An 11,272-nucleotide genomic window follows, 5' to 3' on the forward strand; every position below is an offset into this window, starting at 1 on the left:
CCTGGTAGGGTGGGTGAGTGCAGCCCCGGTAGGGTGGGTGAGTGCAGCCCCGGTAGGGTGGGTGAGTGCAGCCCCGGTAGGGTGGGTGAGTGCAGCCCCGGTAGGGTGGGTGAGTGCAGCCCCGGTAGGGTGGGTGAGTGCAGCCCTGGTAGGGTGCAGCTCTGGTAGGGTGGGTGAGTGCAGCCCCGGTAGGGTGGGTGAGTGCAGCCCCGGTAGGGTGGGTGAGTGCAGCCCCGGTAGGGTGCAGCCCTGGTAGGGTGGGTGAGTGCAGCCCTGGTAGGGTGGGTGAGTGCAGCCCTGGTAGGGTGGGTGAGTGCAGCCCCGGTAGGGTGGGTGAGTGCAGCCCCGGTAGGGTGGGTGAGTGCAGCCCCGGTAGGGTGGGTGAGTGCAGCCCCGGTAGGGTGGGTGAGTGCAGCCCTGGTAGGGTGCAGCCCCGGTAGGGTGGGTGAGTGCAGCCCTGGTAGGGTGCAGCCCTGGTAGGGTGGGTGAGTGCAGCCCTGGTAGGGTGCAGCCCTGGTAGGGTGGGTAAATGTAAAGTGGTGCCTGGTGTTCCTCATTAGCCTTTGACTTGTTCCCGTGTGTGTTGTACTGCCTTTAAGCAGCGAGTCTCTGTGCTTTTGGTCACTGCACGTGTTTGTGTTGAAATGTCATGGGATTCATCACATTGGCTGCATATACTTGTCTGCCTTGTCTTTCATAAGTTGATGAGCCCCGATAAGTCTAGTTGTCTCGCCATTGCTCTTCACTAACGGTGTAAAAGTGAATTCTGACGTTTTTCCTGTTTTCTCTCAGTAAGGGGGGTCCACCCTTCAATGCCTCTCATCCACTGCTCCCCCTGAGGCAGAGGCAACAAAAATCACACGGAGAAGACAGTGCAGGTAAAGATAACTCTCCACGTCTTTTAAAGTTTCAGATTCAGTTTACTGTTCAAGTCATACTTACATTTTTTTGGTTAGGTTTGAGAAATCGTTCAAACTCCCTGACTCAGATGGATGGACAACAGCTCAGGGGTTCTGCTGCAGCGTGGCCCGACAAAAGGCAAAGGTGAACCAAAACCAGTTCAGCCTGTTTTTCTATGACATTCAGTAAAATGCAAATATATGTATATGTGCATATATATATATATATATATATATATATATATAAAGCTTAGACACACCACCTCAGGTTAGCTTGTCCCAACCCACTTTAGTGTCTGCAATAAATAAATGTTTGTGTCCGTAACGCTAACTGCAGAATGTACTGGGAACCTCCAGACTGAATAAATACCTGACACAGCCATCGCTTGCTTTGGGAGTTCTCCATAGCGTGTACAGGGTTATAGCTCCAGGGAGTCATAGAGCTGTGGGGGTAAACCAGCCAATCAGCATGCAGGTCCTGGCTGAGTGGATGGGGTTGAGCAGTCCTTCCATGGTAGGGCTTTATTATGGGGTTTAGCCATTTTGAGCTCCATTAAAGTTAAATTTTCTTTAGAGGCTAAAAAACAGGTTCCAGTTGTAAAAATTGTTCCAGAACATTTTTTAACTGTGAAATTAAAGATTTTCAATAAAAAATATTCAGCGACTGCGTTTCACACCGAAGTGTTGTCTTTCTACAGACCCATGTCCACGCTGAGCCCCTTCATGCTGCGCTCAGCCACAGAAAGCGATGCTGACAGGTCCTCTGGGGATAGCGTGAGCCTGGCTCGATCCATTAGTAAGGACAGCCTGGCATCCAACGTCATCAACGTCACTCCAAAGCACCAGATTCCTGTCCAGCAGTCATCGTTCGCCGCCATGCGGAGAGTCAACGGTCACAACCAAGTGGGCCGCGATACCCATGAGGATGAGGACGAAACTCTGGTGGCAGTGGCCAGAAGCGACGGTCCCATCAGTCCCACACAGGATGATGCCACTGCTGGACCAAAACCTCCCCCAGAACCCAAACCTGCTCCAGAGGGTTTCTACCTGGAACCACTCATGCCCGCTGTTCTCAGAGCGGCTAAGGAGAAGTCTGTTTGTCTGAACAAGGAGGAGGAAAGCGGGGAGGTGTCCCGGTCTGCAGGTAGAGGCTCTTTGCGCCGAGGAGACGGATCTTCAGCAGCCGTTCGTAGGAAAGCTCCCTCCAGTCTGAACCAAACATTTCCTCCTCCAGGTGAAGAAGAGCACTTGTCAGAGGAGCAGCTGGATGCTTTCAGACCAGATGTTACCAGCAGTGTGGCCTACTCCTCCAGAGAGCCAGCTGAAGGTTTCCATCTTCATTCAGACTCTGAGGACCTGAAGTGCGGCCAAGGCCTGGACGCTGAGCTGGAGAACCTCGATGAGGAGGAAGAGGATTTGGATGAAGCGATCACCACGAAGGATTTAAACTTTCCAAGAAAAGCATACAGCGATGTGGATGAAGAAGAATCGGCAAAGCTCAGAGAGGACATGAATGTCAAAGAGCACGAGGACAAGGACCTGAACGGGGGCAGCGGCCGGTCCAGTCCTTGTCTCAGCACACACTCCCAAGCCAGCAGCATGGCCAGCGGCAGTGTGCGCATGACCTCTTTTGCTGAGCGTAAAGCCCAGCAGCAGCGTTTCGGCAGCAACCACGACCTACGCTCCAGTGCCTCCAGCTCCCAAAGGACCACTCCCGATGGGTCGGAGAGCAGCGGGCCTCTGTCCTCGTCCTGGAGGCTGAAGAGGGATCAGAGCCCCTCTTCTCCCTTGGGAGGGTGCTCTCGTCCAGGGGAGGGCGGTGCAAATGTGCTGGCCTCTGAAATCATCCAGCTCCGCATGCAGCTGGAGGACAAGCGACGTGCCATCGAGCACCAGAAAAAGAAGATGGAGGTGCTGTCAGCGAGGCAGAGGCAGCAGTTGGGGAAAGCAGCTTTTCTGCACATTGTAAAGAAAGGGAGGAGCGACACTCTCCCCACCTCGCTCAAGTCTGACATCCCTAAAGACGAGCTCAATGGCGAGAGACGACCTCCGAGTAAAGACGACACGTGTGTGGATTCGTTGAGGGGGGAGAAAAAGGTGGAGGGGAGCGCCCCCCCTGGTGCCTTAGAAGCAGACAAGAAGGGAAACGGTGAAAGCTTTTATCTGGATGAAGAGCTGGACCTGAATGAATGCAGCCGCTCCATCGAGCTTCTGAACGAAGCCATCGGCAGCATCCAGCAACAGATGATGCAGCTCTCTCTGCAGCAGGAGGTGCTGATGAGGCAGAATGTACAGTCCCCACCTGGTGCAGCCCCACCGGCTAGTCGCACAGCAGACCGAAACGGCGACCCAAAGACGGGCTTCCACTTTGTGGAGCACCTCTCTGGCTCTGGCAGCACTCCACCCAGGAAACCACCCAAACTGAGCTCAGGCCGGAGCTCCAGATCCAAGCCGTCTGAGCTAAAGATGGCTAAAGAGCAAGGCAGGCAGGCCTCCAGAACCCTCACCCCAACCCAGAGCGGGTCAGAGACGTTGCCAACCCCAAAACAGCTAGCTGGGGGCAGGTCCCCCAGAGTGGAGCAGCCAGAGCGTCCCAGAAACCCCACAAACGTAGACAGGCCGGGGTCGGGTCACATCCACAGCGCCACCTTCCGCCTTCACGACGACGCAAACGTGCGCCTGCCGACCCGAGTGGACCTGACAACTGTGGCTGCTGCAGAAGTGTCCTTCGAGTGCCTGTCCAGCACCCCGAGAGAGTCTGAACTCAATTCTTCAGACGGTTCAGGGAAGGACAACACGCCGTCCGAGGAGGCGCAGCGCGCCAAAACCCACCTGATAGAGGTGGATCTGTCCGAGCTAAAGGCTCCCGAGGAAGAGGAGGGTGGTGAGCACCAGTCAGCAGAAGGAGGTGATGATGGAGACCAGAAGTCAGTCATGGGCTTCTTCTTTAAGGTACAGGCACGGCAGTGCTTTCCTCCTTTAGGACTTGTAATCACCTCTAATGGTTCAGTAACAATTCATCTTCTCTGTCTGGTCTAACCCTAGTTAAGCAGAGTCTCTGCTCTCCAGTGTTCGGTAACTTTAATATTCATTTTCCTTTTAGGATGAGCAAAAAGCAGAAGATGAGCTTGCCAAGAAGAGGGCGGCTTTCCTACTGAAGCAGCAAAAGAAAGCCGAGGAGGCTCGACTCCGCAAACAACACCTGGAGGCCGAATGTGAACTCAAACGTGATGAAGCCAGGTGAACTTCTCACGACACGAACACGAGTCAGGCTGCGTTATTAGACGTTCATTAGATCATCAGTAGATGCTAAAACCTTTTCTGTGTGGTTTCAACACCAGACGGAAGGCAGAGGAGGACCGTGTGCGAAAGGAGGAGGAGAAGACACGGAGGGAGCTGATCAAACAGGAATATCTGCGAAGGAAGCAGCAGGAAATCTTTGAGGAGCAAGGCCTGGGAAAGCCCAAGACCCCCAAACCCAAGCAGAAACACAAACACAAGGCTGTCCTCCGAGAGGAGTCTCCCAGCGATCGTTTCCCCAAGTGCTCTTCCACACGTGAGGCTCACATTTCTCCTGAATCAGCAGATTTTCTGCTTTATTTACCCTCTGAAGGGTTTTTATACGTAGACTGAAGAGGGACAGCACACCATCAGAAAACTTAACTCCACCCAGTCGAGGTTTGAAAAGTGCAGTGGAAGTGGGCGTTGCCAGGAGGCATGGAGCTGCATGGAGATGTGTGGAGACGTTCCATCCCTGGGAAGGCGGGGCAGTGGGCGGAGACTGTAGCGATGAGGTGTAATTGTACCAGCCCCGTCAGGCACGAGTTTAAAACGCAGTAGCAGCAGTGAACCCACAGGGGGCAGCACTGCCGCGTTTCCACCTAGAATCTAGATTTAATCCAGTTTACACAAACATGTCAGAAATGCACAGAAACAGAACGATTGTAAAGACCCAACTAAACCGTTTTAGAGCAAAAGGTTATTTTGGGTTTAGGCGCTCTTTAAAGTTCATGTAAAATAGTTGAACTGAACTCGGGAGAAGCTGCATTGACATGATCTATTTGGTTTTATCTCTTCCACGTAGCGGACAACCTGACCAACGCTCAGTCAGGCTCCAACCTGTCGCTGGCCTCAGGGGCAACCAACGAGGCCGACAGCGTGAACTCTGGAGGGGCTGGCTCTCAGCGGTATGTCATCTGGCATTTTCACTCGCAGGATTTTCCCTCTGATGCTCTTGATGAATGTCACCTTAACGCGATCCTCGTGGTTCCTGATCTTTGTCTTGCATCCAGCTGCGACTCCGTGGAGTCTTTTCCAGGCAGTCGCAACAACAGTCGAACTGCAGAGAGAGACTGGGACAACGGCTCCACTGCGTCTTCCATCACTTCCATGGCTGAGTATACAGGTGTTGCATTAGCTGTCATCTCACACGACACAAGACCAAATATAATAAAACAAGTTACATAGAACCACCACACGTTCAACCAGACAGAAAGAGCATCTCTTATTCCACAAGCTTCAAAAGGGCTGAAGACTAGGAATGCTCGATATCTGCTTTTTTACCGACGCCCAGTTTACCGACGCCCAGTTTACCGACGCCCAGTTTACCGACGCCCAGTTTACCGACGCCCAGTTTACCGACGCCCAGTTTACCCGACGCCCAGTTTACCCGACGCTCAGTTTACCCGACGCTCAGTTTACCCGACGCCCAGTTTACCCGACGCCCAGTTTACCGGACGCCCAGTTTACCGACGGCCAGTTTACCGGACGGCCAGTTTACCGGACGCCCAGTTTATCGGACGCCCAGTTTATCGGACGCCCAGTTTACCGACGGCCAGTTTACCGACGGCCAGTTTACCCGACGCCCAGTTTACCCGACGCCCAGTTTACCGACGCCCAGTTTATCGGACGCCCAGTTTATCGGACGCCCAGTTTACCGACGCCCAGTTTACCGACGCCCAGTTTACCCGACGCCCAGTTTACCCGACGCCCAGTTTACCGACGCCCAGTTTACCGACGCCCAGTTTACCGACGCCCAGTTTACCGACGCCCAGTTTACCGACGCCCAGTTTACCGACGGCCAGTTTACCGACGGCCAGTTTACCGACGCCCAGTTTACCCGACGCCCAGTTTACCGACGGCCAGTTTACCGACGGCCAGTTTACCGACGCCCAGTTTACCGACGCCCAGTTTACCCGACGCCCAGTTTACCGGACGCCCAGTTTACCGACGGCCAGTTTACCGGACGGCCAGTTTACCGGACGCCCAGTTTACCGGACGCCCAGTTTATCGGACGCCCAGTTTATCGGACGCCCAGTTTACCGACGGCCAGTTTACCGACGGCCAGTTTACCCGACGCCCAGTTTACCCGACGCCCAGTTTACCGACGCCCAGTTTATCGGACGCCCAGTTTATCGGACGCCCAGTTTACCGACGCCCAGTTTACCGACGCCCAGTTTACCCGACGCCCAGTTTACCCGACGCCCAGTTTACCGACGCCCAGTTTACCGACGCCCAGTTTACCGACGCCCAGTTTACCGACGCCCAGTTTACCGACGCCCAGTTTACCGACGGCCAGTTTACCGACGGCCAGTTTACCGACGCCCAGTTTACCCGACGCCCAGTTTACCGACGGCCAGTTTACCGACGGCCAGTTTACCGACGCCCAGTTTACCGACGCCCAGTTTACCCGACGCCCAGTTTACCGGACGCCCAGTTTACCGACGGCCAGTTTACCGGACGGCCAGTTTACCGGACGCCCAGTTTACCGGACGCCCAGTTTATCGGACGCCCAGTTTATCGGACGCCCAGTTTACCGACGGCCAGTTTACCGACGGCCAGTTTACCCGACGCCCAGTTTACCCGACGCCCAGTTTACCGACGCCCAGTTTATCGGACGCCCAGTTTATCGGACGCCCAGTTTACCGACGCCCAGTTTACCGACGCCCAGTTTACCCGACGCCCAGTTTACCCGACGCCCAGTTTACCGACGCCCAGTTTACCGACGCCCAGTTTACCGACGCCCAGTTTACCGACGCCCAGTTTACCGACGCCCAGTTTACCGACGGCCAGTTTACCGACGGCCAGTTTACCGACGCCCAGTTTACCCGACGCCCAGTTTACCGACGGCCAGTTTACCGACGGCCAGTTTATCGGACGCCCAGTTTATCGGACGCCCAGTTTATCGGACGCCCAGTTTATCGGACGCCCAGTTTATCGGACGCCCAGTTTATCGACGCCCCGTTTACCGACGCCCAGTTTACCGACGCCCAGTTTACCGACGTCGTGACTCTGGGTTTCTGAAGCCGGTAAATGCTGTCCCTGTGATAAAAACAGAAACTAAATCCTAGTTTTCCAGACTTTTCTCCTACCGTGTGTAGAAGTCGGGTCATTAAGTGTAAAAACCAGTGCTAATATTTTCCGATGTACGTTTTTCATGCCAGTATTGACTGATGTTGACCCATAAAACGGGACATCCCTACTAAAGATTAAAATGTCTAACCCCTCCACTGCCGGCTGTAACCGGAACAGAAAGCCCCCGGCTGCCGGTGTTTTTGAGCGTTTTTACGGTTTCTGAAGGGCGCTCTGACCATGTAAACACCAAAACTACCAGAGACGGAGGAGACTCGCTTCTCACATCAGGAAGAATCGGCTGTTTCTAGCTTTCCCGTTCTTTCATCATCCGTTGTTGACGTGTTGTGAAGCTTTTTTGGCTAACGCCTCGTTTTAGGCATAGTAGCGTCCCGAAACGATCTCCTAATTTACGGATGCTTCACATGACGTGTGACACACACACACACACACACACACACACACACACACACACACACACACACACACACACACACACACACACACACACACACACACACACACACACACACACACACACACACACACATGTAAACCAGCTGTAGAGCCATGACGGTCACTCTCAAGGTAAATTAACTCATTCCCCGGCCCGCCCACTAAAAATGGCGGTGTCTTCTACTGTTGGAGATTATAGCGATAGCGAATGGCCAGCTTATCCATAATGCCCAGAGAGTCCACGTTGTGTTTGTTCCTGTCAGGAAAACACAGTGCCCAGTCTAAAACACGTAGGACAACGGAACACGTGACTGGGACAATTCGTTCCCCCATGCTACTTCTAAGCTAACACATTAGCATGTGGCAAAATATTAAAACATACTTCAAATACATCTGAACACAATAAATAATCTCCATGTCACCTTTCCACCTCCGAAGGCTTTGGGAATCTGTGGTTATTAAACTTGTCCAGTAATCTGATTTAATACGACAAGCTAACATTAGCATCGGCTAATGCTAATGTCCACGATGCAATCTTCACTTCTGCAACTCAAACTGTTGAAATTGGACTCGGCCTGTCGGGCTAGGTGACTTGACTCGGGCCCGACTTGGACTTGAGAGATGTTGACTTGATTACAGGGATGTCAGAAAATATTGATGCACAGAAAATTTGCAATATTTCACGTTGTGATGGTATTCAAAAGCCGTGTATTTGTTATTCTGGAGAATGCAAACATTCAGTGTTTCTCTTGCCGGGTGCAATTCACACTCCGACTGCTAGATGGCAGCACTTCTTACCCTCTTCATTCTGATGGAACAAGACCTTGGATAACTGCATGTGAGCTGAAGGCATCTGGACTGGTTTTCATTCAGATCAGATATTTGTATTATGGTCTGTCATGCACTGTATCATCAGAGTCCTGCTTGACTAAACCGCTGATGTTTGTGTTGAAGCGAGAGGTCTTAAGCTCCTCGTTTTTACGTTTAACCTATTAAGTAAGGTTACACACGAGTATTATTGCATGAGGGGATTAGAAAGATGCACCAGTACCTGTCTAGAGTCCGCTCTAATGGCTGACTTGTTTTTATTTTCAGAACATCTGCAGATATTTTAGCCGACATTGCTCTGCTGTTACCCGACTACCTGCTAGCTTGTTACCCGACTACCTGCTAGCTTGTTACCCGACTACCTGCTAGCTTGTTACCCGACTACCTGCTAGCTTGCTCTATTTGATGGTCTCTCTCTCTCTTTCCTGTTTTAGGTCCTAAACTCTTCAAGGAGCCGAGCGCCAAGTCAAACAAGCCAATCATTCATAATGCAATCTCTCACTGCTGTCTGGCTGGGAAGGTCAACGAACCTCAGAAGAACCAGATCTTGGAGGTCACTTCTTCTCCTGACCTAAACCATTTTATAGTCTACTCATCTCTTAGTTCATGTCTTCTGTATCCATCTATGTTCTACCAGTCTAACCTTTCAGTGCTAACTAGCGTTAGCATGGGATCCCGTATGACTACAACAACGTTTACGGGCCTTTTCTAACATTGCGATGCATCTCTGCGTTACATCCTTGTTCCTTCTGTTTCCCACCAGGAGCTGGAGAAGTGCGAGTCCAACCACCTGATGATCCTGTTTCGTGACGGTGGCTGCCAGTTTCGAGCACTCTACTCGTACTTCCCAGACACCGAAGAGATCCAGAAGCTGACGGGAACGGGACCTAAGAGCATCAGCAAGAAGATGATCGACAAACTGTACAAGTACAGCTCGGACCGAAAGCAGTTTACGGTCATCCCTGCCAAGACGGTGTCGGTCAGCGTGGACGCCCTGACCATCCACAACCACCTGTGGCAGGCCAAGAGAGGAGCCGTGCCAAAGAAAAGTGGGAAGTAGCGGCTTGTTTTAGACCTACTCTCACCTAGAACCATCTTCTCCTCATCTTGCTTCTTTCCTGAATGCACGCCTCACCGCTAAGCTGAACATCTGAAGGTCCACATCTGAGGAACGTGGACCAAAGCAGAAATGACTAGCTCCTCCTCCCTGTGGTGTCGGTGCAATCAGTGCAAGTTTATTTTAGTTTCTCTGAAGCAAGCATGTGGCATTGTGCCTCTCGCATACATGGGATGTTCATTTGTACATGAAGTATTTATTAGTTCAGCACTGTCATGCTTCAGCTGCAGCACTACATCCTTTCTTCTCACCGGGGAAGACTGGACGTGACGTCAGGGAGACGTGTGTTTGACCCTTTAGGGCTGTCGCGATGCCGCTCCAGCAGCCAGGCGTCGAGTCGGGCTGCCTCGCCGGTGGAGCTGCTGCTCTGAACGGTCTTCTTTGTGTGTTTTTGTCACAGGGAGCTTCCCGGGCCTCCCTCGGACATCCGTTGGCCTTTCGCGCATCGTGGTACTGTTGTCTATTTATTCAGCCGCTTTTTAAACCGGACGCTGATCGTGTAGCACTGGATGTGTGTATTACAGATGTAAAAAATCAGCTGTGGTCCTTTTAATTACTTTTATTAGTTAAAACATCCTTTTTTTCTCAAGGATGTGGAAAAAAGGGATTAACAGGCTTTGGTACAACAACAATGCTCTGTTTGCTTTTAGCGGAGCGGAGCGGTCGAGTTTACACTTCATAACGACGACTCTGATGTTTAGAGCTTAGTGTTTTCTCCACTGGGCACTCCCGAACTGTCCTGTACCGAGGTGCACTCATGAACACTTGTCGACAGCTTCTCTTCATGCAATGTAACCCCCCCCGAGAGTGTTATTGTCGGCCATCTTTAGTCACACGAGCAGAGCACACACTCTTATTGTGAAGGGTGCTTCCTGCTCCGCTCTGTAACTGTTGGATGACAGTATTTGATGCGTGCGTGCGTGCGTGCGCGCGTGTGTGTGTGTGTGTGTGTGTGTGCGTGTGAGGGTGTGGGTGAGGGACCGTGGTTTAGGTGTGTACCAACATTAAAGAACATTCCTCCGGGGTGTTGACGAACGCCGCCACATGGTCTCTCTTCTCTGTCCTTCCCCAGAAAATCAAAGTGCTTTTTTCTTCTTCATGTTTTTTATTTTTTAACGAACCGCTTTCGGGCCTGGATGAAAAGCGGAAGTGTCGCACGAGCACTTTACTCGGCGTGTGGTAGCAGATTCCACATGAAAACTCTAACTGCTGCTTCTACTCGGCCAGACACGACGAGTGAACACGCCCACCGCCGAAGCGTTACTACTGCTGTCTCCACACACCCCGCCGTACCGGACACGCCGTTCGCTGCGTCCCCATGTGTTTGTTTGTTTGTTTGTTTTTAGAGGGCAGCTTGTTTGGGGTGGTTGTAGGTCTCTAAATGTATGAAAGTATATTTTTATGTTCACTAAAAGATTGTATTTGGTCACCGTTTTTGTTACTAGTGTACTTTTCATCCACGTTGATTTTATCTTTGATCCCATGACATCTATTTATTAAAAAAATCGAAGCACTGAAAACAATAAAATCTCAACTGAATAAAAGTCATTTTTATTTGTTCATCTGTTTATTTTTCTTTTGCTGCTTGTCAACACCCTGAGTTTCATTGCATGATAAGATT

At 51.7% G+C, this 11,272-nt stretch overlaps 1 protein-coding gene across 5 annotated transcripts in view; it reads left to right on the forward strand.

Moving 5' to 3' along the window:
- Nucleotides 1-11,211, forward strand: part of camsap1b (calmodulin regulated spectrin-associated protein 1b) — a 34,280-nt gene extending 23,069 nt beyond the window's left edge. For all 5 annotated transcript variants that reach the window (XM_054730234.2, XM_054730235.2, XM_054730236.2 and 2 more), the window contains 9 exons: nt 793-878; nt 957-1,044; nt 1,598-3,851; nt 4,003-4,139; nt 4,241-4,455; nt 4,984-5,086; nt 5,192-5,304; nt 8,969-9,087; nt 9,298-11,211. In XM_054730234.2, coding sequence (XP_054586209.2) covers nt 793-878; nt 957-1,044; nt 1,598-3,851; nt 4,003-4,139; nt 4,241-4,455; nt 4,984-5,086; nt 5,192-5,304; nt 8,969-9,087; nt 9,298-9,594 — 3,412 coding nt within the window. In that variant the 3' untranslated portion in view covers nt 9,595-11,211. The remainder of the gene's footprint in view (nt 1-792; nt 879-956; nt 1,045-1,597; nt 3,852-4,002; nt 4,140-4,240; nt 4,456-4,983; nt 5,087-5,191; nt 5,305-8,968; nt 9,088-9,297) is intronic.
- Nucleotides 11,212-11,272: the final 61 nt, after the last annotated feature.

This window comes from Nothobranchius furzeri, chromosome 10 (assembly GCF_043380555.1).
Source record: "Nothobranchius furzeri strain GRZ-AD chromosome 10, NfurGRZ-RIMD1, whole genome shotgun sequence".
Taxonomy (NCBI): Eukaryota; Metazoa; Chordata; class Actinopteri; order Cyprinodontiformes; family Nothobranchiidae; genus Nothobranchius; species Nothobranchius furzeri.